General features: G+C 37.2%; 1 protein-coding gene across 19 annotated transcripts in view; it reads left to right on the top strand.

The window, feature by feature from the left end:
* Ctnna3 (catenin alpha 3) overlaps positions 1-27,474 on the top strand; it is a 1,429,068-nt gene that overhangs the window by 759,957 nt on the left and 641,637 nt on the right. For 16 of the 19 annotated variants that reach the window (XR_005871457.1, XM_040732537.1, XM_040732539.1 and 13 more), the window contains one exon: positions 5,429-5,581. The exons of 2 other annotated variants lie outside the window; for them this stretch is intronic. Coding sequence is in view for 16 of the 17 variants with exons in the window: in XM_040732537.1 (XP_040588471.1) it covers positions 5,429-5,581 (153 nt within the window). In the remaining variant the exon portion in view is untranslated. Of the gene's footprint in view, positions 1-5,428; positions 5,582-13,314; positions 13,453-27,474 lie in introns of those variants that run through there. One more of the 19 variants, XM_040732549.1, reaches the window with a different exon arrangement.

The following is a 27,474-nucleotide window of genomic DNA, read 5'->3' as shown; positions in this document are numbered from 1 at the left end:
TATACAGTTTAAACACATTTATAATATTCACTCCAAATGAAGTACCAAGCAGGAGCTCTTTTTCATTTGGGGAAACAGCACAGGTGTTTGTGAAGACATGGAATGAAGTGTACTTGATCTTCAAGATGCTGTCAGTTGCTGTGATTCTCCCTCTCCAACTACTCATTCTCTACACCCAACATGACTTTATTTCCCATTGTGAAATTTATACTTTGGGTAGAGAGTTTGAGTATCAAGTCGACGTTTGGAAATGTAACTTTGTTCATTGAGTGCTTTCTTGGCATATGCTTTTAGCTCTTGTATCAATTCCTGACACCACATACACTGTCAGACCAGCACTCAGGACAAGAGACAGGATAATCCCAAGTACAGGTTATCTTCTGCTACAAACAAGTTTAAAGTTGGACTAGGATATATGACACCACGCTTCAAAAAAAAAGTTGAAACAGCAAAATGAGTAATCTCTACATCTTTTTATACTTTCAACATCGAAGAGTTTATTCTAAGCACCTTACATATGCTCTTTTCTCACAAAAGCAAAGCCCTGCTCTTAAACTGTTTTTGAAATATTTAATGATCATCTCTTGTTTCTAGAACTGGTTTTATTTTTAGAAAAACATCTCAAGAACCTCTCTTTTTTCTCATTCATCCTTATCCATTTCATCAGTAACAAATTCCTTAACTTTAGGTCATAGCATGGTGGGTCAATAAGAGGAACCATACATCTCTTAGGAATGTCTAAAGAGTAGCCTTTATACATTGTGGAATAAGAAGATGGGAATGTTCTAGCCCACGACATAGTTGGGTTTCTTTTTGGTTCACCTTTCTTGCTCTATGGCTTTTTATTGGGGATAGTGTCAAAGATCTTGGCATAGTGTTCTCAAATCAATTTGACATGATCACAACATTTTTTTTTTGTTTTACGAGACAGGGTTTCTCTGTATTGCTTTGGAGGCTGTCGGTCCAGCCTAGCCTCGAACTCACAGAGATCCGCCTGCCTCTGCCTCCCAAGTGCTGGGATTAAAGGCATTTGCCACCACCGCTGATCACAACATTTTTTTAGGTTGTTTTTTAAAATCTCCTTAGTTCCTCCTCATCAGAGCTGTGTACTCACCCACCTCTGATAGAAGGATCTACTAACTTCTCAGCAAAAGGCAATCTCCTCCTTCAGCACGCATTTGCAAGCTCATCATGTTCAGTATACTAATAAACCTCTCATAGCATCTTGTGCTGTGCTCCCTGTCTGTTTCCTGCTCTTCTCTTTCTCATCTTAAGTCACCTGAGTTCCAAAATAGTGTGCATGCTACTCCATCCAGCCAACCTTAGATGTTTTATTCAGCATGAGTTACTATTATTTTCTGAGAGCTCTAAAAACAAGTCAGTTTCTTTCACAATAGTCATTCCTCCTCTGCCATATTTTGGTTTTTCTCTTGAGGAGGATTTTCTTCTCAATGGATTGTAAACATTTAGGATGATAATTATGATCAGATTTCTCACTTGCTGAGTATTTCCAGAACTCTCTAATGAATATATTCTTGGAGTTACTGATTTCATTCTTGAATAAGAAATAATTTAATAGTATTATATCAATTCTCAAGTGTATCAATTTGCTAAACATACTTGATAGAACCATGGTGCCTTCCTGGTAAAATACAACTAAAGTCCAAGTATATAATCACCACACTTGGGGACAAGGAAAATGGGCTGTTGATTAAAAAAAACAACAACAAAATATACCGACTTTACTGTCATCAATTTTTCTCCATTATTTGTTTTACACATTTTTCAAAACTTCACTTTTCTTTATCCTTTCACGTGGTCTTCCATTATTTACACAGGTATTGGCTACTTATTGATTGGAACACCCAGTAAATGAAAAAAATCAACACATTCAAATATATTCTACTTCTACTGTCTTGTGAAGAATGAAACATACTTAATTTCTAAAGGCAGCTTAAAAGTTTCACTTGTTTATATTACTAAGAGAGGGCATTACAGGTCACAGAGGCTAAAATAATGGTGTACTATGTCAATTAAAATAGAATTCTGACAACAACAAACAAAGGAAGCACATGCCCCAACTGATTATTTCATTGCTTGGTTGCCTGGCTAGAGGCATCTTGCTTCCTACATTGGCAGCTCAAGCATGAGCACAACACTTGGAAAGCCATTATCAGCTCTTATACCACTCATCATCAGCATATTAAGTTCCCATGAGACCACATCCCACAAAATTGGCACAGTGACCAGACACTCAATTGTTACTCAGTTTAGTTCTTATTGATCAGTCAAGTTTTGCAAAGCATATTTTGCTCACTTACTTAAAATTATAATGGTGTCTGCATACAAAAATTGAGTTTGTTTGATTTTTGAGAGGAGAAATATTTTCGGAAATACTTTCTTTGCTTTCCATACATCTTCTCCGCACAACTTACTCTTTTCGCTCATTTGATAACTCTGGTATGCTTCCTTATACTTTCCACATGGGGCTTTCACTTTCGTGTTTCAATTGTAGAGAAATATATTATTTTATTTGAGATACTAAACCACTTACATCAGAGGAAAATAAAAAAAATTGATGCCTCAAAGCCTTTTATTAAGCTACAGTGAAGACAGATAGAAAGCCCCTCAGTTTGGCTTTGCTCTGACATCATTCATGCCTGACCACAAGCAAGCATTTATTGAAAATTCATACTCCACAACTCAGTTTGGCTTCCTGCTAACTTCCAATTTTAGCACCATAACCTCACATGTTGGAGTCTTCTTTTGAATGTTATTTTTTATGCCATCCAAGTGAAAGAAACATAGTCGGCCCCGGGATAGGAAGACAGTCTGAAAATAAATAAGCCACAGGCTATGTAATTAATACATATAGAGACAAGGTGTAAAGAGAATATCTCCTAGGAATATGTCAAGACAAATGGAGGAGATTGCCTAACAGAACATCCTAGAGTTTCTGTATTTTGTCCCTAGCCACCTTGCTAGTTTTATCCTATAATAATCCCTTTTCCATGGTCAGCAAAATGTAGGGCCTGACAGAGTTACATCCAGTGGTGTGCAAAGCAGAGGTGACAGAGTATGATCTGCAAAAATTAGCGTGTGAAGATGTGGACCCTGTCAGAGGGGAATGACCAGGCATGGCCAACACAGGAAGGTTTTAAATTGGATTTCATTCATGGGAACAGACACTTGGCATAGTACTTCAGTGCAGGGAGTTTATTTGTGAAGTGTTTCGCTTGGTAAATGCCAAGCAAAGCAGAAAAGAGAAGGTATGCTATCAAGGTGTACTAATTAGTCTTATCAATAAAAAGCCAGAGTCAGGTATGAAGATAAATGCTGAAAGATCAGAGAAGCAAAGGAGCAGCTGAAGTCACTTCATACCTTTCAGAATCCTCTGACCAAACGGAATGAGATCCTGTCTCAGATCCGCATTACCACTTCCTCTATCTACCCAGCCTTATTACTTCCTGTCTGTCTGTACATTCTCCGGATCTCTATGGCTAACTAGTGACTAGCTCCACCAGGAAAGCTTTGTTTGTCAGAACACAAACAAAATAATGCAACAGAAATTGCATTCAGAAACACTTGTTTCCTCGGATGGAGTCAGGTATCTAAAAGAGTCCACAGTGATGGAGATGATAACTGTTTGGCAGTTTGGAGAATCAGGACATTTTACTTCTTGGAATTGGTACTTTTTATTTTCAGCCATTCTGTCAGTCTCTTTAAGTCCTGTTCTTCCATTACCTGTCTACTATGGTGGTGTTTTCTGTTGCACTCTTGAATTTCTCCTCCCCTGTGTCTGTCATCAAGGTTCTAGCCGTATCATTTGATTAGACTAATTCCCATATTCTGACCTTCATAGATGAACTCTAGTGCACAGGTATCTCTCACATCTAAGTTACAAGTTAGTTCCACAAAAGAATGGGATGGGTGGGGGCGGCTATCACTACAAAGTCTTCCCTGTTCTTGAGATCCTCAATATATCTCTACTCTATTTCTGAAATGTACACAGCATACTTCCCAACTGCAAACCTAGCCTGTGCCCCTGACCTCCTTGATCCATTCCTCAAACTGCAAACACATTGTTCACTCCTTCATGGCCCTCACCTTGCCTTGTGACCTCTCACCTCCTACACTCTGTCATAAGTGTCCAGCAAATGTTAACGTATTGCCATTAGTGGCACTTCATAGTAAGCAGAAAGTTCCCCTGAGGGTCTTCCTGAATTCTATGATGTAATTGAGATCTAAAAAACTTCATAATGCTTCTCAGCTATCTCTACCAATATGAGTCGAGGTCATATATCATAATACAAATATTATAGGAAGATAATACTTTTTTTTCCTAACTCTTTTAAGTGCTGGGAATTGAACCTGTGACCTCACACATGGAAGGCAAGTGTTCTTCCATTGAGCTATATTCCTAGCAAGATAGTGCCCTGTATACATGAAGCTCTATCATTCTGGACCAGGAAATGATACCAGTAGAAATTCTTACACTATTTAAAACTAATCTGTCAACAGGTTTTAAAAATATCCTACAATATAACCCTCACAGAAGTCAAACAACAAATTTTCTATGTGATCTTTATCTTTTTATTTATAGAGAGAAGCTGCTAAACTAAATGAGCAGGTAGATCCAAAAGTCTTATGGCTCATTCAAGGCCATTGATGTTGTTTATTAAAGCACAATTTCAGGATATAACAATCCCTGTAGTTTCAATATTAGGATACAATAAATTAATTTTCAACACCATTTCAAAATCTCAGAAAATTTCTGCTGAGTACAACAGTTATCTAAAGTCATTTATAAGCTTCCATGTAATTTAATTTAAGAGAACTAATTGTGACAGAATGTTACAGTTGTTTAATAATTTAAGGTGTGAGGGCAAGAACAATTAATGCAAACAGAGGAAATTGGACATCAAACTCATTTATTCTTCTTCTTGCTCTATTAATCTGTTACCATCTGGTGCAATTTTTGATCTCACTTGGTTTAATTACCATGAAGTCTGTAATTTAGATAATAAAAATGTATTGTCGATTCTTCCAATAAGTTAGAAAATATTTTATAATTATTAAAATACAATATGTGCATTTTATTTGTACATATGCTGAATGTTTTAATAATGTAATTTCTTTGAGGGAAAAGTATTCAATTACATCTTTCAATTTGAGTTATGGGCTAAATATAAAATAATAAAAATTAGAGGCTTTTGGGAGAAAGGGAATTATTGCTGCCTGACTTTTTTATCCCACATATTTGTTTATCTTGCTTCTAAAGGATGCTCACATGCTGTACCACGTATTTTGATTGTAAGGATTGCTTAAGAGATGTGTAAAGTGAACTTTAGAGCCACGGAGATCATTAGGCAGGAAAATAACACACACTTTTTCTTAGAAATGAAAGGAATTTTTTTCTTCTTCTCAGCTCCGAAAGGCTATTATAGATCACATATCTGATTCATTCTTGGACACGACAGTTCCACTCCTGGTTCTCATTGAAGCTGCTAAGAATGGCCGAGAAAAGGAAATCAAAGAATATGCTGTGATATTTCGTGAGCACACAGGCAGGCTTGTGGAGGTAAGTGTGCTATAGCTACAGCTACTTCAAATCCAGGAAAGCAAGGTTCCCATCTCCATTTACAGCTGATTTCTACTTATATAAAAACAATTGACAAAACATTACAAAAGCTACAGCGTTGAACCTAGGTAATAGGGAAGTATATGAGTCAAATGGTATAAGCCACCCTTCAGTGGCTTGCAAAAAAGCAATTTATTTATACAGATGTGTGAAATTGTACTCACTGTTGTTTCCATTTTAAATATTCTTTTTAGTGGCACTAGACAAAAGAACAAGTTAAATACATAATTCTGTCCTGGTAAATATTTTCTTACCATTCTATCTTTAATTTAGCAAATACTCCATGCCATATGTTTTATTATCTGGATTTCATGGGTCCTTCCCTGCTGCTTTTTAGAATATGTTATGTGACACAATATAAAAAAACAAGACAGCAGAATTTGCAGGTTTTGAGAATTCCATGAAAATTTAAGTAGGAACAGTATTCTGGGGGAAGGGGAGATGATAAACCATAATTCCCTCTGCTTAGCAGCTGCAGATGTAACCATGACCCCATGGTTTTAAGAAGAAGGTGGAAGACTTCTACCAGAATTATGAAGGGTTGTAGATAAGAGATTCTCCAGGGTCAACAGTTGAACCTGTTGCATTATGGTTATGAAAACACAGCTCAATAAAGCAGAGAGCCTGAATGGAAGAATTTCCAGAGGCAATAACACTCACAAGGCCAGGGACTAGAATTGGGGTTGTGTGCTTTACCAAGTTCATAAGTCGAAGCTCATCCTTCGTTGTCACTCAGCAGTGTGCCGCTACCAGTTTTTGTTTTTTGAAACAGAGTCTCACAATTCTGCCTTGGCTAGTTTAGAGTGAATTTTAGAGTGAATGTTGTAGACCAAGTTGCCCCAACACTCACAAGATCTACCTGCCTCTATCTCCAAGTGCTGAAATTAGAATGGTGTGCTAACATGCTCAGCCATTTGTTCCAGTTACAGTGACTACTGTATATTAGAATCTTTTTTGCCCATTCCGTGCTGGTGATTAAATATTTAACTGCCACCTCTTCCTATATAATCACGAGCTCTGGAGTGAAATGCCCAAATTGCTCATAAAAGATTGTGGGAGAAATAATCGTAACTCAAATTAGAATCATAGTAACACAGAGGTTTTTTTTAACACCTTTAATGTAAATATATGGAACAAATTCCAATGTAGCTAGCGTTTTTTACTGTAAACTCTCCTGCCTGACTCTTGTCTCCATAGCTAAAAAATGGAAAATAAATGGATGAATAATAGATTGCTGAGGTCATGCCACTCCCCTAAGATGCCCACCTCTGGCATAGAAGTCCCTTTTGAATTTTTCAAGTCCTCAGTGAGACAGCACAAGTGTTATTATTCCATTGAGCATTTTATGGAAATAAAGTTATAAAACCTGAAACTAGCTAGTTAGTGTCAATGCTGAATTCAGGTCTATAATTTTTACTGAACAGATTCCATGATCTACCTTTGATACAGTTTTGAAAGAAGTTTGGTTTCTGTAGATAGTGTATTTTTATTCCAATTTCTTAGTTTAATCTTTCTATGAAAACCTTGTCTTTATGCTGCCTACTGGAAAAATGACACCTTTATCATACTGTAAAGAGGAAATAGGTGGGGCCAGAGACACAGCTTATGCTGCAACCCTGAGAACTCTTTCCAGAGACCTCTCTACTCAGGGGAGGCCCAGATACTAGACTTCATTGTTGGAAAGAATGTCTGAACCAGTAGTTATGAGCATAGTTAGAGTTTATTAGGAAGTGCTCTTAAAACAGATTTAACCTTCTGAGTTAATAGAGTTTTTTTTAAAGGGATAACAGGCATCCCCGTGTGGGTACTGGCACCTCAAAAGAGAATTCCTCCTAAGTGTTTTTACAATAGTCATGCACATTATTTTGAAGTCACATCCTGAAGAATGACTAAGGAACTCAAAGATCATTAAGTTCCTAAGGTGTCATGGTTAGGATTGGTGTATAAGACAGTTCAGAAATGCCTTGGCTGTAAATGGAGCTGACACTCTTTTCTGTGAGATTCTCAGTAAGATCTCAGTTTGTAAAGAGTATTGGCCATATTCAGAAGGCATGAGGACTCAGGGCTTAGTGTGGTTAATAGATCGTTTTATATTCTTACTTGAAAAATCTCCATATAAAAGGAAGGTTGTCTCTGTGGGCAGCAGCCTCCACAGCAAGAGTTAATTGTGCTGGAATTCTTAACTGTCAGCCAGGGAAAGACATCCTCAGGACTGCAGAATGATGGTTCCTTTTCCTTCCCACATCCTTTAACATCCCCTGTCTTTCTAGTCATCCCCCCAAACAACCTTATTAAAAGTTCTATGAACAACTCCTTTTGGAGATTCTAACAACAATTTAAAAGTTATTTTTACCTTACTTTAACCTAGTAAGTTTCGTAATGCTTCCAGTCATGTCCTTTTGCTAAAGTCTGCTTTCGAGAACTCCTATAAATATTGCCTTAATATTTTAACTGAACGATATAGTTCACTATCATGCCAATAGACCTCTAAGAATTTGTTTTAAATGTTCAAGGATTTTGAGAATTCCCTATTCCTTGTGAACATTAAAGAGTAAAAGCTTTAGGAATTATGAGTTATTAGGAGACTGAGAATGGGTTTTACTTAAATCTGAATATCCCCTTAACACAGAATAGAGTGATTATGGAGATCTGTAGTAGTATCTGCATTTCCATCACACTGATATTATGGAGACATTCTGGGCTAAGTCACTTTTACTGTGCAGAATAATTCCTATACTGACTAACTTAAAGCAACTACTTGTTATGGTCACTCACCCATACTTAATTAGCACAAAGGTGAACAGTTCTTGTTTAGGATTTCTCAGTAATTTCTCTTTCTCATATAGTATCTGGATAGAGTCTACCAAATATTTGTCCCAGTTGGACACACAAGGTGGCCTGTTCCCATGCCCTTTTATGTTAGCTACCAACTGAGAGACCTGCATTGTTGAAGAGATCTAACATGACTTTTCCATGTGGCTTGAGCTTCTTGTAGAATAGGTTTTATGTTCTAGGGGGTCACATTAGCAGTAGCAATGGTGCATGAAACAGGACATCGCTGGGTACATAGCCTGAGGAGGACTTTCCAGAGATTTCTACACAGGGGAAGTTAGGGTCATGATTTATAGCACAGAAAAGAACTTATGGTGAGTCTGTAGGAAGCCAAGATGGAGTTTGTTAAGAAGAAAGGACAGAGAGCAACACATCACACACTGGAAGGGTGAACTCTATCTCTTATTAGGAAAGAAAACTGTGGGCAAGCATCTTTATAAACCTCACAGATGGTTTCTGTGACTATCAGAAATTACATTGTTTATTATAAAGGGTACACTCTGTATCAAAGTTTAAAACAGTAAATTAAAATATTTGGGTATCTTATTTTTTATTATAGTTATTTGTGTTTGTGTTTGTGTTTGTGTGTGGGGGGTATGTGTACAGACATGCTAATGCATGTGCAGGTCAGAGAAAACTTGCCAAAGTTGATTCCCTTCTTCTACCATTTGTGTATCAGACCTGGAACTCAGGTCCTCAGGCTTGGCAGCAAACAATTTTACTCTTGAGTCATTTTATCAGCTCAAGTATATTTCATGTTCTTTTGTTTTGCTTTGTTGAGGCAGTGTCTTACATACAGCTCTTGCTGTCCTGTAATTCCCTTTGTAGACCAGGCTGGAGTTGAATTCACAGAGAAAATGATACTGAGAAAAACATAGATCAGTAGAGATATATACCAGGCAAGGATTATAGTATTTCTGCCTTCCATCTTGTCATGGGTGTGCTGAGATGACATCCTGGCTTTGTTTAGGTCCTGGACTTCTAAACTTAGGTCTCCATGATAACACAATAAGGGTTTTACCTACTCTTCATGCTAACATGGTAAGGACTTCACCCACTCTCCATGTACCATGGTAAGGGTTTCACCCACTGAGCCATTTCCCCAGCCAGCACATATATTTTTATCATGAATATAGTTTACAATTTGGTTTTTGAGGTTTTCTCAGAAGAGGTATTAAATCAGCTGTGTTGAAATCCTTGACTTTCAGCCATGAGAGACCTCAACCCAATTGAGGGAAGGATGGCTTCTTTTCTTCTCTCATGGTCACTTAATTTTCCCTTTCTTTCCTATCCTGCCTCATCAAGGGCAAACAAGAAACAGGAAATGAAAACAGCCTTTCTCGTAATGCTCAGGCCCAGAAATTGTCATTCATTTCTACCATACCCTTTTTGATTTTTAAAGATTAAGAGTAATTATTTTATTTTATTTTATTTATGAAAAGAAGGGGTAAGTGAGTGATAGATACACTTCTATCGCATTTTTTCACTTGTTCCTAAGCTCAGTTATCTCCATAATTTCAAGTTGGAAAGTTCCTATAATACCTAACTAATAATAATACTATAATGAATATCATTAGTTGAATGGACACAAGGTGCTTGTCACTTTATATAGAACCATGTATTATTAGTTCCATTTTAATGTTAAAGGATGTGCACACTATCATACAACTCCCCAGCCCTCCAAAAAGCAAATGTAGAAAGAGCTATTTTAACCAAAGAAACATGTTAACACACTAGTTCCTTATATCATCACTGTAGTCTGACTAGAAGCAAGTTGATTGAAGAATGATTTTCTAGTGTACTCATTTTTTGTGAAAGTAGTGGTACAGCCTGGTAGAACTAAGAGGAAGGGTGACACTGTGCTCAGTTTGAGGAATAGCCAATGCCTGGCTGCTTATTGTCTGCTGCTTGTCTCCAAGGGGGATTCCGTCATCCTTATCTTCTTTTTTGTCATTTTAGGAATATCTTTTATTTATCTTTAACAATTTTATAGATGTATATCTTACATCTTGATCATATATACCCCAATCCTCCACTTACTTTCTGTGAACACCTCTTAACATGTCCCCCTAATATTTTAATCACCTACAAATCACTGTACGCTGGACTGTTGAATGAGCTCTCTGACTTGATCTTATGTTGTAATTGTCACATAACCAGAGCTGTAATCAGTTTGTGAGCACAAAAGCTGTGCCATGTCCAGGTGACCACATTTCACAACACTCCTCCACATCCTCAGGTTCATATTGTCTTCGCAGCTCTTTTTATCCCACTTTCCCTGAGCCTTGACATAAGCACATTTGTTTATTCTCAGCATTATGACTACTTATGAGTCACTACACTAACTGTTGCCGGTAAATGGAGACCTAAATTGTTCTAGATAATAAGAGGCCAGAGTCAGATACAGAGGGAAAAGCTGACAGATCCTAAGCATCTCCACCAAGAAAAGAGTGATTTCCTGTTTGTCTTTGCTTATATTCTGTTATTACCCAGCTGTGTCACTTCCTGACTGTCTGTACAGACCTCCAGACCTCTATGGTTAGCTAGTGGTAAGCTCCATCCTCTGACGCCCAGACAGTCTTTATTTATGCAAAATATCACCACAGTTGCCTACTGTGTGGTTCCGGGGTCCTCTGGAGTCTCCTTGACCAATAATTTGTATCCTGTATCTGGCTCTGAGATGCTCATGTTTTCCCACACTCTCTGAGAAAACATTGTCCACTTATACATGAAACCTGTGTTCAAACTCCCCCTTGTTTTATTGTGTTAGTTTATTGTATTAAAATGTGGTACATCCTTCCATATTTATCTCTCAGGAAAACCTTTGTTTTGAAAGGTTTTCCAATGAAGGCAAGGAGAAAACCATTATTAATTTACCGGAAGAATGGAGACACAAGGGCCTTGTGGGAGTCCTAAGGAAGTGTAGAGCTTTAACAGTTTCATTTCAGAAGACATTGAGTTTTCCTCACCAGTCCCCACCCTTCTCTCTCCCAACACTACACACTGGCATGCACATACATCCATCTGATTCCCATGCTGGGTCATTTGATGTAGTAGGGCAGGGAACCTTAGGTTCTAAATGGCTTGAAGTAAAAGCTATCAGCAACATATCTGTATCTTCTGGCCTCAACTATATTTGTCAGAGAAATCTAAAATCAGTGAATTAGTTGAAGTCAGACCTAAATGGTGGAAGGGAGCCCATTTAAAAAGAATTCCTATCTGATCTTCTAAGACAAACTTTGTATGGTTAAAGAAACTTTGTGAATAATGGCTAACCTATAGCTTCAAAAAAAAAGGAAGAAAGAAACAAAGAAAGAAGAAAGAAAGGAAAGGGACTGAAGTAAAAGCAAAGAAGGAAGGATTCAAGGGCCTTGGTTTTGCATAAAGAGATGGAAGACATGAGCTCCCACCCCCTAAATGGGAAGCTATCTGCACAGAAAAGATTCATTTTTCTCCAGTAGAGTCTCAGTGGGAATGTTAACCACACTGGAGTGGGTCCAATGCTTAGGCGTGGCTAGCCAATAAAAAATGACCTCAGTGGTCTTTTTGTAGAACTTTTGTCTCATTTTGCTTAGTTTTAGCATTTGGGTTTTTTTTTTTGGTCTTACTGGTCTTTTGCTTATATATTTTAGGTTCCTTGTGAGTTTATGCATGTGTGTGTGTGTTTCTTGTTCTTGGAGTTTTTATTTTTGGTATTTGCTTTTTTTAAGGGAAAGGGAGAAAAATAACAGCAATGGCCAATTGGGGAGTTGGGGAGTATCTAAGAGGAGTTGGGTGAAGTAAAAACATGATCAAAATATATTTTGCAAAAAAAAATAGTACAAAAAATGGGTGAAAGAAATGGACTTGACTAGCAAAGTGACCAACGACTGAGAACTGCACATTCTTATTCTTTAGGAGTGCTACTTCTGAAATTGTCTGTGTATTACATGCTTAGATACAATGGAAGGATGTTTAGTAAAAAGCTGGACAGTGCCAGTAATGAAGGAACCATCAACTACTTGCTAATTGCATCTTATATTGACCTAAACAAAATCCTAAGCTTTTCCTACTTGGAATATCAGAACAGCTATTGTCTCTTGGGATCTCCAGAGCCATAGTATGGATGATAATAAGGAACCATGATAGGAAAGAATCAAAAGGTTAACATTTATAAAATTATCTTAATTTGGCCATTGATAAAAATGTAGTGATTAAATTGTGATCCCAAGTACTTTGATATCACTCTGATGGTGAGCTGGAGCAACATTAACACTCAGTCCTTCCACTAATAATATCTAATCAGAGTATGAATTTTATCTTAATACAATTATTCTAGACAGCAAAGATTGTGTCTGCGTTGTTTTCCCCTCTTCTAACAGCACTTGCTATACAACTGGTGGCTAATCTGTCCCTCAGGAAGAAAAACATTAGAATACTTAGTTCCCTTTTTTTCTTTGTCTTTTGACTACATATGGGCTTATTGATTAAGAAGAGTGACCCTTGACTGTTGCACATGGGTATATAATTTCTAAAATTTATTTTTAAGTATGTGTATATGTGCATGCCTGTTTGGGAGTTTGTGCATTAGAGTGTAGTGCATGTGGAAGCCAGTAGAGGGAGTTAAGTCTGTTGGCACAACAGTCCTAGGTGATTGTAATAGGCCTATTGTGGGTTCTGTGAACTGACATTATGTTCTCTAGAAAAATCAATATACATTCAGATGCTGAGTCATCTCTTCAACTATCACATGAGTATTTTTAAAAGTCCCTTACTGCAGTAGTAATAAATGTCCTTGTCATTAATTATCAACAGCAGACAAAAACCACCTGCCAAGGAATTTGTTTTTTTTTTTTTTTCAGAAGGAGTTTGTGATAAGTAACATCTTAAAGCTCTTGGCTACCTCAAAAGGTGAGGTGGAGGGGATGACTAACTTTAATCTGGTGATTTACCAGCTTTTAGAAGAATGTTATTATGCTGAATAAATGCATTGTTTATTATGAAACCTATTATGTAATTCATTTTCTTCTTTTTGAGACAAGGTCTTTATATCTACGTAGCCCTGACTGGCCTAGAAGATGCTATGTAGCCCAGGCTAGCCTGAAATTTGCAGTGATAGTCTGCTTCTGCCTCATCAATGCTGAGATTACAACTTGTACCACCATACTCAACCAACATTTTAGCCATATTGTAATTTGTTCTTAGCAAATTCATTCATGCTGAGCCTTACCACTGATGCTAATTAAAATAATGATGGCCTGGACTTGCCCCATGTGTTTTACCATATTAATTATCATTAAGTATGTTATTGCTAATGATGTAGGCAAGAGAATTTTCTATGAATTGGGGTAGTTTCTTTCTGTAAAAAGCCAGCTTCCTTGGTGCTTTGACTCATCAAAAATTCATCTATCCTGATGCACCCTATTTTAGAATGTCTCATGGGAGCCTTTCATCAAAAAGGAAAAAAGTGGGTGGACATTTAATTATAATCCTTCCCTACTACCTACAAGGCTGATTGTTCCCACTCACAGAAATGGCGAGCCTGATATAGCAAAGCCAGTGCCAAGAGAGAAGGCTTCCGAGGGGCTCCTGCTGCCTCCAAGAGGTGCTGGTTGCTGTCAGCTCTCCACATGTCTTTGCTTTATGACAGAAGGCTGTTCAAGTTTCACACTTCACTTTAATTGATCATCTGTTATCAAATAAGGATATGTTCGATTATAAATAAACACAGCTTTTAGGGCCCATCTTATTCTTCCTTCTTCTCTCCCTAGAAAAAAATCCCAAAATAAAGAAGACAAAAAATAAAACCATGCTTATGCTTGTACACAAACCAACAACTGTTCTCTGAGAATGTCTTGGAAACTCTCCTGTTTTGCCGGGGAGGGGCTGTGATACTGAGTCAGAAATGCACTGGATGAGAAAGAATACAGCACACAGGGTGGCTGCAACTCATTGGATTGGGAAACTTCTCTTAACACGATGCTTAAAAGACCGACCTGGATGTGCACAGAGCCCTTTTCCATGTTTGAGAGCTTCTTCTCCTTCTCCTTCTCCTGCTCCTTCTCCTTTTCCCTCTCCTTCTCCTTCTCCTTCTCCTTCTCTTTCTCCTCCTCCTCCTCCTCCTCCTTCTTCCTTCCTTCTTCTTCTTCTTCTTCTTCTTCTTCTTCTTCTTCTTCTTCTTCTTCTTCTTCTTCTTCTTCTTCTTCCTCTTTTCACTTGTTCTCTTTGCACATGTGGTACAAAACTATCCTATGATGGAGAAACAGATACTCTAAAGAATAATGTTGACATGGAATATTTGTGTTTTGGAATTTAGAGGAGGGATCAGACACTGTGGAGTGGGAAGGGTTTAGGAATCCAGCAAGGCATAGTAATAGCCAACTTGCATCTCAAATACTGGGCAAGAGTGTACCCTGGGGAAATGCCAAGTGGGGGATAACAGCACAAATGTGGCCATACTTAGATTGTTATGTTACAGACTGTAGTAGAAATGAGAACTGGACAGAAGTGTCTGCAGGAGCACAGGGTTAAGTCAGGGCAGATGATGGACAGCCTTGAATATTTGGTTTCCAGGCAAAGAGGGTCAATCTCATCTTTCAACACTGGTCTGTGTGATAGACTTAGAGAACAATGGCGACTTCTCACCAGGAAAGATATGAAAGCATATCTATTTTCTTTGGAGATGGAGTATTTTGTATTTGCACATAAAATTCCTAACCATTAATGACTGATCCTAACCTCACAAATATTGATTTTTATTTACCAAAAAATCCCTGAGTTAAAAACTTAACTCATTATGATAATTCAAGAACATGAATAGCACTTGTTTTATTAAGGAAGTTGGTACAGAAATGCAAGCAGCCCAGGATTTAATGGCTCTAGATACATGCTGACCAACAGAAATAGAAAGCAATTATGGTCTTAAAATTTTAGTTGCTACACTAACAAAAATGTGGAAATAAAAAGAGACAGGTTAAACTAATTTTAATATATTTCATTAAACTCAATGTGGCCACAATATTATCATTTCAACCATTAATCGTATAAAAGTCATTAATTAGACATTTTATTGTTTTTATGTTTAGACAAATCTGAGGTGTATTTAAACTTATAACTCTTAATTTAGACTAACCATATTTTAATTATTCAATGTGTATGTGTGTGTGTGTATGTGTGTGTGTGTGTGTGTGTGTGTGTGTAAGCTAGATGTTGTTGGCTGTTATGTTAGTTACTTTTCTGTTGCTGTTATAAACACCATGACTAAATCAACTCAAGGAAGGAAGAGTTTCTTTTGGCTTAAAGTTCCAGTGGTAGAGTCCATAGTGACAGAAGGCATGGCAGCAAGACACCAGAACAAGATAGAGAGATCACATCTTATATGCTAAGCAAAGAGAGTAGAGTAGCTTGGAAATGGCATAAGGGCTAGGGACACTCTCAAATCTCACTCACCCCAAGTTACATATGTCCTTCAGCAAGGTTGTTCCTTTTATAACCTTTCCAAAACAGCACCACCAACTGGGATCCAAGGGTTCAAATATCTGAGTCCATGGGTGGCATTTCTCAGTTATCATCACAGTTGCCCTTCTTGGACATATCTTCAAATATATTTTGAGAGATGGAATATCTTCCTGAATCTGAAGTTTGCTGACTTCACTGTGCAGGCTAGCCAACACCAATAAGCGTCAGGGATTCATCTGTCTCCCTCTCTGCCCATGAGTATTAAGGTTATAGCAGCGTGTTATCCCATTGGCTTTTTATGTGGATCCTGGTGGTCAGAACTTGGGTCCTCACATCTACACAAGAGGGGCTTTCGTGAGATATCTCCACAGCCTTAGACAGCATATTTCTAGGTAGATAACGAACAAGTTGAAGATAGGGATATCTTCATTCATTCATTCGCCTCTTCACTCAGTACACCGTCAATGTCCATTTGGTGCCCTACACCTTTCTGAACCATGCATTGTATTTAAAGCTTTGTTTGTGTTCCCTTCACCTGACTTATGAGAAAAGCAACATTAAATATATACTGAAATTAACAAATAAGTAAAATCAAATGCCCGTTGAACCTGTGGAAAAATCTTAAATGATGGTGGGCAACATGGTAAAATATGAAATGTGTACACTGAAGTTTGTGTCCTTGCTAGATGCCCTTTGAAGAGTGACTGTAAATCTCATCTTATAAAGGAGGCACTCTACCCTCACATGAAAATATTAGTAAGATTCAGTTGGATGGATTATGTATTAAAGTTCCAGGTGCCACATCTACAGATGCCATTGATTTGTGGACAACAACTTTATTTCCTGCATCTGCTTAATTTTTCCAATAATCTTATTTGGAATGAAATAACCCACACCCATGACTAACAAGTATCCCATTCCTAAATACAGAAAATATGCTCAGAAACATGAACAGACTAAACATTGGCTTCGATAAATTCTGATCAAATGATATAACCATAATTTTGACACACAATTCACTTTTTCGTGAGGCCTCTAAAACTGGAATCTTCCCAGTTTTATCCTCTATGATAACAGTCAGCTAGGAGGTAAACAGTAAACTGGCTGATACTTACTGATGAATAATTGCATGTCTAGAAGCCAAATTTCCTTTTAATCACCAGCATGAACATGCAAGTTGTATTCAGTCTATTCCTTTACATCAAATCACTAAACATTCAATTAAAAATTACCAAAGGTTACATGGACCCTTCTCCATAGGACTAACTTGGGTAGAACCCAATTTTAAACATTTTTACATTTAATGTTTTAATGCAGATGAGCTTTACTCTCCTGTGTAAGTGATGCTGGAAAATTTCTAAACTGTGGTAGACAGAGGAGGTGAGTTAACCAGATGTATTGAGTCATTGATTTTTTTCTCTCTTATAGGATAAAATCAACTTTAAGAACTTAAACTCCAACTTAAAGTTAGAGGTAGAGACTGAAGGATGCCTGGGGCTTGCTTACCAGATTATCTAGCTGAATCTGGGAGTTCCAGGTTGTATGAGACTTTGTCTCATAAGAGTAATATCACCTATGGCATCCATTACATATACACACAAATTCATGTGGATCTGCACAGAAACACACGCACACACACACACACACACACACACACACACACACACTGGTTCAATTGTTCAGCTAAGTTTCTTGTTTCAGGACCATCTACCTAGGGATGGTGCTGCCCACAGTAGACTGGGCCCTCTACTATCAATCATCATTTGAAACAGGCCATACATCAATCTGATTGAGGTAGTTTTTTCTTTCATTGAGGTTCCATTCCCCAGATGACTCTAGACTGCTTCAAGTTCACAATAAAGACTAATCAGGACAGTCCTTGTCATGGAAAAGAAGTCAAATTTACTGGTTCTTTTGTTGATTACTAGTCTAAATTTTAAATTTAGCATGCAAAGACTTAGACTTCCTTGCTTAAAGTGACATTTTTGTGAAGTTACGGAGACCAAAAGAATACCCTAACTTCCTCAGTGAGTTTGACTTCTCCTTGGAACCAGCCTAGTAAATATTTTCTCTACCATCTTCCTTCCTCTGTAAGTCTACCTCTCCCTTCTCCACTCCAACTACTGATATTGTTAAATTATTATTCCATATGTCTCAAGAGAGTATATGTTGACTTTATATTTTTCACATTGTTATCAGCATTGTCTATAAATAATACATTATGTTTGCAGAAGATATCCAGTCCTCAAAATTTCCTTTCCTTTTAAATAAAAGCTATACTAGGCACTCAAGATGTAATCTCTTTCAAAGGCACTAGTCACTTCCCTTTAAAGGAGTCTTGCTACTTAGAATGGCATGACCACTGTCTTAGTTAGGTTTTTATCACTGTGAAGAGACACCATAACTACAGCAATTTGTGGAGGGAAGTTTCTGTCCTGTCCAGTTCTGTAGCTGTTTAGTCCCAAATAAGCATACCCAGGCTTACATAATTATAAACTGTTTGGTCAGTACTTCAGGCTTCTTATTGGCTAGCTCTCTCTTAGTTATTAATATGTTTTCACTAATCTGTGTATGTCTATGTGGTCTAGGCTTATTGGAGAATTCCTGGGTGTCCTAATTTCCCAGTAGTCACAAGATTGTCTTCAAAATGAGCTTTATAGCAATCAATGAGATAAAGTGTTCTTAATTCTCTTTATTATTTTTAATATTTCCCTATACATTTTAGTGTGGATTCATCAATGTTTACAAAGCTACTACAAGAGTAGATTAGAAGGTCACTGAATCTCAGTTTGTAAAGAATTGGTATCTGCATTAGTTACTTTTCTATTACTGTCATAAAAATATCATGATCAAAAGCAACTTAAGGAAAACTTTATTTTGGCCTTATAGCTACAGAAGGCTAGATGTTCTTGAAGGAGGGGAAGACATGGAGGCAGTAACAGGAAGCTGAGAGATCATATGTTTAGTTAACTGTAGGAAGAAAAGTGTTAACTGTTAGTGGGACAAGGCTATCAGTTCTGAAAGTCCACCCCCACTGACATACTTCTTCCAGAAAGTCTATGTTCTAGAAGTTCTATAATGTCCCCAAACAGCTCTACATATTGGGCTGTTCAAATATATCAGACTAATACAGGGGACATTTCTCATTGAAACCATAATGTCTTAGTGGTACTATGTCTTCTTAGCAGTGGACATTTCTGCAATTATTTAGGCCTCTTTTGGTTTTCATCTTGTCAATATGTAAGACATTAAGCATAAAACCTTTAAAGTTACTAGATAATTGAATATTAAAAATTACCAACTATCTTATACTGAATAAACCTATAGCATATCATCCTACTTATTGTGTTAATTTGTGGATTTTTTTCTATTGTTTGTATTGTGTTCTTAAAAATGATTTCAGGAAAGTTGTTCATTAACTTGGCTGATCTGATTGATAAACTAGTTAAGAAATCTGATGGTGCTTTTTAATATTTAAATTTGATCTGTGACAATTTTACATATGTAAATAATACTTTATAATTATTCTCACACTCACTGTTCCTAATCTCTAACAATCTACCCTTCTTCATTCAAATTCCTTCCCTGCATTCATGTCTTTGTTTTTGTTTTGCTTTATATATCACTGAGTTTAATCAGAGCAGTTTGTGTGACCATGGGCTTGAAATTGTCTTGGAAGGTTGCTGGGCTTTGTAGTGGTATACAAGTGTAGGACATGTTTCTTCCTCCCCTAGAATCTATCAGTAGCCAATAGTTCAGTAGAGAATGTCCCCCATAGGCTCTGATTTTTGAATACTTGATTCCCAGTAGATGGTGCTGTTTGGGTATATTTAGGAAATAGGCACTGTTGGAGGAAGTGTGCCACTGGAAGGGGCCTTTGAGTTCTCAAACCCCTATGCTATTCCCAGTGTGTCCTCTCTGCTGCTTGCTTGCAGTTCAAGACATTAGCTTTCACCTGGTACTCTGTAGTATTATTCTAATTTGTTAAGGGTTTAAGGAGATGGGTTTTTGTTGTTGTTGTTGTTGTTGATTCTCTTTGTGAAACAGTTAAAGAAATAGGGCAATAAATAGTTCAAAAATAGACCTCTATAAAGATAGTTGATTGTTTTTTGATAAAGAGGCAAAGACTTTGTAATAGTCTTCAAAAAAATAACGTGGAAGAAACTAGACATCAAAACGTAAAATCTAAATCTAGTCTCAGTCCTTAAATCCTTAAACCCACAAAGATCAATATACAGTGTATTAAAGATAAAATTTTCAAATGCAAAATCTAAGATGTCTAGGAGATTACACAAGAAAGAACTGAACAAAGTTGGGTTCAGAACTGACATTTTAGACGTAATAGTAAAGTCATGATTCATGAAACAAACAAGTGATACGTTAAACTTTAAGACTGAAAATTTCTCTTAAAAACCAATATCAAGGGTATGAGAAAAGAAACCATAGACTAGGATAACATTTGCAAAGAACATACAAGATAAAACATTGTCATCCAAAATATACAAAGTGCTCTTAGATCCTCAACAATATGAAAATGATCAAATGTGCCAAAAAAGGGCCTAGAGCCAGAGGTGTTTGTTTAGTTTCAAAAAGCCCTGAGTTCAATGCCCAGTGTCCAAAGGAGAAAAAAAAGATAGGCAAAAAAAAAAACTGAAGAGACACCTGACCCAAGAATATATACAGCTAAGTCTATGAAGTGGCATTTATCTCATGAGTGAATTGCACATACTAAGAAGCCATCAATATACACTACAAAGAAAAGCTCAAATGTGCAAAACACTGGCTGCACCCAATGCTAATTAGAATACAGAGCAACTGAGCTGTCATTCAATACTACCTGAGCATGTAAAATAGTGTAATGACTTTGGAAGACAGCTTGGCAATTCTTTCAGTCAATAAATGTAGCCATAGCATAAGATCCAACATCTTGCTTCTTAATATTTACTAAAAATAATAGAAAACTTAGGTCTACAACAAGACCTTATTCAGTATTTTATATATACATACACACAGAGGGTATATGCATATGTGTGTGTGTGTTTGTGCATGCTCACACATGCTCAAATATGTGTAGATGCATGCATGTGAATGTGTCTAGGAGCCAGGAATCAGCTTCAGGATGTTCATCAGGATTTATCCACCTTATCTTTTATTAGAAATGGTTTTCTCCTTAACCAAAGGCTTTCTAATTTGACTGATCAGCAAGTCCCAGGAGCTCCCTGTTCCCAGGTGTCTGGCATTGGAATTTTCAAGTATATGCTACCACACCTTGCTTTTATATGGGTGCTGGTGCTTGAACACAGGAATATCAAGCACTTTATTGACTAAGCCATCCCTACCCTTGTCTATGTTTATATATTTTCCTGTATGCACTCATGGGAACTCTCATATATCTCTGTCAACTAGAAGTCTATTGTATGCACCCAGAAGAGCATCCACATGAGGACATTTATAGTCAAAATTTCAGATTTATGTGAGTCAAAGATTTCAACAATATATACAACATTATCAAGGACTTGAGCAGAAACATCAAAGTGCTTCTATCACCTTTTCATGAAAGATCACCTTGAAGCTGGTGCAAATGGCTACAGAATTGCTTTATACACTCAGGAATCACAAATGGATCCACTTTGTTTTAAGAACTCTGGAAGCTTTAATCTCTAGACCCCTGAACTTGATGCCATCAGACTCCTGTGATTTCCAAAGCCATTCTGCAGCTTGATTCTCTCATTCATGTTTGGCATAAGCAAAGTGCTGATACCTTTGAAGCCATGGATGAGCTGATGGACTCCATGGCAAGACCTGACATCAGAAAACACTGTCAGCAATTTGAAGAATTGGACTGTCACCATCAATTTTCCTAGTTAGATGTCTGGACTGCTATCATAGAAGCATTTGACCCATGAATTCAGGCCAGTGAAGGATATCTACTCATTGTGTACATAATTTTATTGTCTCTGAAGTTGTGATAAACTTAGTATTATTTATTTTTTCATAAAACTGCAACAGAACAAGCGATAACACCATATTTATTTATTATGTGGCCGGGAGGCTATGTTTCTGGACTACTGTTCTCTAAATATCCCAGTGTATAAAAACAGTGTTTCTACAAGCCACCTGTATATAATTTTGGGGACTTGTGGTCAGTCAGACATGTTACAGTTAGCCTGGAGATAATAAATGATTAGGTCTGAATTGTGACTGGCAGGATGCTAAGTGATGGCATACCAATAGAATTTCCAGGATTCAGTCTGTGTTCAGAAACCCCTGATGAATTGCAAACAGACTGTAGAGATGGGGAGTGAAACCTGTAATCTTTTGTGCATCATTCTGTTATTCCTGATCCTGGGGGTCAAACCCAAGGCCTTGAGCCCATAGCAGAAGTTCTCTGTCACTGAGCTATACTCCCAACCACCTGCAAGGATGTTAATGGAAGCTAGACAGGTCTCCAGGATTCCATGGGATAACAAGGGCAAAACACAGATTTAGCAACTTCCTACTCACACTTGTGGCTGCCTGAGGAATTCCGGAACATTTTTTAATCTCCAGAATAGGAGGGACAATCTTGTTGTTGTTGTTAGGGACTGACCCAATACCTTTGCTCTCCAGCAGAGGAAAAAGTGCAAAAAAAATGCAAAGAACATCGGGGTCCAACATAACATATGCTTTCTAAGCAATGTTCAGGTGTCAGAAAGTTGAAACATTTGAATTATTTTCTATTTGTCAGCTTTGGGTAGTATGGCTACAAGTATTTTATTTTGTTAGATATTTAATCCCAATAAAATTCATACAGTAGAGGATCGGGAAATCTTAAGAAAAATAAGAAAATACTTTTAGAAAATTCTTGGAGATTTTTGAATAAAAATATACAAAATATGTGATTAATAATCTCTTGTTATCTACATATCACAATTCTATGACATTGTATCCCTCTGCACATGCATACACACACACACACACACACACACACACACAGAGAGAGAGAGAGAGAGAGAGAGAGAGAGAGAGAGAGAGAGAGAGAGGTATCTATCTTCACCAGAATATAAAAAGACATTTAAAGTGAGACGAACTTTTAAGGAATGACTATATTGTCATGAAAATAGTTGTGTAAAACTTGCCACTTATGGAGTGTTAAGGAACTTTCACTTCCAGTTCTCTCTCTGTCCTTATGTGTGTAAGAAATACTCTTCTCCAGATTTTTCTGGTTGTGACTGAACTTCCTTATGATTCCGTTTCCTGAAACATAGAATGGAAATAATAGTACCCTACAGAGTAGTCATGAAGATAAAATTACATGATTAATGTGCAAGAGCTTATAAATGGAAAAATTGCTATGCAGATAATGCTTATAGTAATAGCTATCCTGTAAGTGCCTTTGTGTGTCAGGCAATGTTACACACATTATCTCATTTAGATATTATTTGCCTTATTTTATACAAGGTTAAAGATGGTGAATTAGCCCACCAACACCACACAGTAGAAGACAGAGCAAGACTCTGTACCTTTGTCTTAATGGATTCAAAGATCAGAATCTTTTAACATTAATAAAACATCCCTGTTAATTTTGACAACCGATTTTTTTCTCTTGAAGTCTATTCTTCTTCATGTGACCTGGTTACTATTAACATTTTTCTCCAAGCAGCAAAACTATCTTCATTGTACCTGATAGGGCAGGAGGCAGCCACCAGGATGAAAGGCTTCACAGTTCACATCTTTCATATTAGAACATTAAGGGACATGCTAATGAATGCCAAACAGTGAGCTGGGTAATCTGTTTTTGTAAGTGTCATTTGTATGAACTCTTATTTCATTCCTCAACATGGAAACTACTGAGTCTCTTTTCTGTCTGGTTGCACTATCAGCACCTAAAATAATGGCTGCATGTGTTTTCTAGCATCAACTGTAGTTTAATAGGAAAAGGGGGGACTTATTTAATCCAGAGATTAAATAAGTACAGGGATATGGAACACATACTATTCTAGTTAGCTTTTTTGTTGTTGTGTTAAAGCATTCTGACCAAAAGCAACTTGGAGAAAAGGTTTTGTTTGCCTGGCACTTGCAGGTCACAGCTACACTACCAAGAGAAATCAGAATGGGAAGTCAACCAGGAGCAGAGGCAGGAAATCATGGAGGAATGCTGCTCAGTGGCCTGCTCCCTCCTGGGGCTGTGGTTAGCTTGCTTTCTTATACAGCAAAGCCCACCTTGCCTTGGGATGCCATCATCCACAGTGGGCTGGAACCTCCCATGCCAGTCAATAATCAGGACAGTGTTTCATAGACATGGCCACAAGCTGATCTGATCTGGGCAATCTCCCAATTGAGACTTCCACAGATGGCTCTGGGATCTGTCAAGTTGACAGCTAAGACTAACTAGAACATGTATCCTTTATAAACTGACTATAAACTGAGATGACTTTAAAGTACTGTTTTCATTCTTCTGTTTCAATACTGAGTTGTTCATTCTGGGACGTTTTTTCTTCATGTAAACTTTAAAATTATTCCATCAATTTCTACTGCAATATTGATGAAGGTTTTGAATAGGATGACACTTAATGTATAGATCAAGTGGAGAAATTGACACCTCCATAGTTGAATTTTAAAGCAAGTTTTAGTGCTTTGGCTATCCTGTGATATCCATATATCCTAGGTATCTTGGTAATATGTTTCAGAATTGCAGAGCTAAGATCAGCACAAGACCATGCTCTGCTGTGTAGTCTTGACTTAGTTTACTAGCCATCCTTGGGAAAATTTCAGAATGCCTACATAGGTTTTCACACCAAGTTTTAAAATATTTATAATCTATGTAGGTAGTTGTACATATGCTTTACTTTACATGCATGCACTCGAGAATAGAAAATGTGTGGAAGTGTATGGAGAACCAGAGTCATTGTTGTTACTGATGAGTAAGACTGTGAGATAGTAGCATCCTGAAATCAGAGACCACTGTGAACAGGTGACTGAGTCTGTGCCCATTCATACTGAAGAATGAATCCAGGATTGCAAACAGTGATTCTTGGCTTTTAGACAAATTTTATGTTTGTGTGATTAAATGGATTTAGTATCTAGAGTTGAAGGAAGTTATTTTCAAAGTCATTAAACAATCTCTTGGGGGTTTGATTTTTGAAATATTTTACTGCAATTGATTTCTCAATATAAAGAAACCCTTAGAAATCCTACAGACAAAGAGTGATTATATCTCAGATTTGTGAATAAACTCAAATGAGCAATTTCATTTATTGAAACACGAGAGGCATAATTATAGTCATTATTTCCTTCCATGTCAATTGCTAAGAATTTTATTTTGGAGGCATGGATTAGGTAATAATCCTGTTTTATGAAACAATTTTTGAGTTTTTAAACTAACCAGAATTAACCAATTATAAATTAACACATAATGAAATAAAGCTAAGTTCCTAAAACATATATGAAAATTAACCTATTTCTTTATTAATCCCTAAGAAGCTAATAACTATAAAATAAAATCTTAGAAAAGTTGTTACACAGGACAATGGAAAGATGAGCACCAAGTGACCAAGTAAATAATCTGTCTTTGATCCAGTTGCCTCTCTAGTTGACTGAGCCTGGCAAGGCGTTAACTATTCTTTTAAAGTGGTAAAAGTTGATTGGCTGCAAGATACTTCTATCATGGAAACAAAAACAAACCTGAGACTTGAGGGAGCATGTCAATCAAACATGATTCTGGTTCTTCCATTATAAACAACTTTTTGTGCACAGGTTGGGAGCAGAACCCAAAGACCTCCATGTGTTCAGCATTAGTTTAACACTAGGCTACCTCCCTAACACCAATAAATTAGAGTATACTAAGAAAAGTTAAATAGACTAACAAATTTAGTGTACTAGTTTCTGATACATGCATATTTTGTGTGAAACCTAGTAAATATGATAAAACTTCCTTCCCCAACATGGAGCTGATCATTTTAGAAGATTGTCGGCTTCAGAGCAGTGGTTCTCAACCTCCCTAAAGATTGGGCCCTTTAATGCAATTCCTCATGTTATGGTGACTCCCAACCATAAAATTATTTTCATTGTTACCTTATAACTATAATTTTGCTACTGCTATGAATCCTAAAATAGATATCTATGTTTTCTGATAGTCTCAGATGGCTCTTATGAAAAGGTTGTTCAACCCCTGAAGGGCCTGTGACCCACAGGGTGTAAACAGCTGCTTTGGAGTCTAGGCTTTTCCATGACAAGCTATTTCTAGAGCAATTGCTGTCCTTCCCATACAGGTTTCCCACTCCTACTTCTCTCCCCAGTTTCTCTTCCTTCTCTCATGGGAGCTCATTTTCTCACTTTCTGAAGACAGTCTTCCTGTTCAGTTCTCTTTTAAAATAACTAGAAGTACTTCAAACCAGTCACATTACAGTCCAAACGAATAATAATTGTCCCTATGACAGAGTAAGTCATGTCTGTTGGGAGTAATACAACAGTATCTCTTCCAAATGTCTTTAGAGCATCCATCTCATCTCTCATTTTGTTCAGAAAGTATTTGCAAGATCTTCCAATAGGAATCAATTTGCATATGAGCAAACTTCTCCTTTTAAATAAAAGTCATATCCTGATGACTTTATGACTTTTTTTTTGAGCAGGGTGATTTTTATGATACTATTTCTAGATGCAGGAACTTACCCTCTTTAGAGATCAGACATTGCTTTGTGTAAATATATTAAGTGAGACTTCATCATATTTTGCGTGACTGCTAAAATCTTAGGATGGAGATTTACCCATGTGAAACACAAATGTCTTTGAAGCAAACATAATGCAGAAGCAGGGAGGTGTCCTTGGTTAGCCAGGAATTGTGTAGTTTCTCACTTCATCTAGATGAATGCATTTTATACCTTGCATTCCACATCCATAGAAAGAACTTGGGTTATTCACATATTTATTCTAAATTTATGAATATCTTGCAGAAAGCTTGGGACGATGGGAAATACTATGAAATACAAATCTGTTAACCAAACAATATGAGACAATTTTAACGTTTATTAAAATACCCTGTAACCAGAGACAAGTCATGAGAAAGTCAAAATGGTTGATGTGGAGGTAAACATGTCAAATATAATTGTGTATAGACATGGACCCCTTGGTAAATAGCTATGTTTATCACATGTACAAGCATTCTGGCAAACATGAGGGCCATTTTCGGTTTTGACATTCTGAACTTGCTTTTTGTCAGTCTTTGTTTGAGAGTACTGTTGTAAATGAAAATTAAATTACCTTTCTTGGCCCAGCCCTATGTAAAATAACTACTTTGAGAAATCTCTCTTTTCCAATTTTGGTAGCAGACTTTTCACTCCATGGTGCTCATAAAGCACTTTGCAAATGGCTTCAGACTCTGACTTGTGACCTTGTTTCAGGGACAGACCTGTGTGCTCCTGGTCTGTGAGTTTGTTTATTTCTTCCTTTCTCTGGCTCAGCAAAATGGTTCAGCAGATGGAAGTGTTTGTAGCACAAGTCTCTCACCCCAAGTTTAATAAGTGGAACCCACTATGGAATGAGAAAGCTGACTCCCAGAGATTGTCCTCTGACTCCCACATGTGCAC

Source organism: Mesocricetus auratus, unplaced genomic scaffold (genome assembly GCF_017639785.1).
Source record: "Mesocricetus auratus isolate SY011 unplaced genomic scaffold, BCM_Maur_2.0 Super-Scaffold_100027, whole genome shotgun sequence".
NCBI classification, from domain to species: Eukaryota; Metazoa; Chordata; class Mammalia; order Rodentia; family Cricetidae; genus Mesocricetus; species Mesocricetus auratus.
Note: the sequence above shows the minus strand (reverse complement) of the source record. Positions and strands in the feature narration are given on the sequence as shown.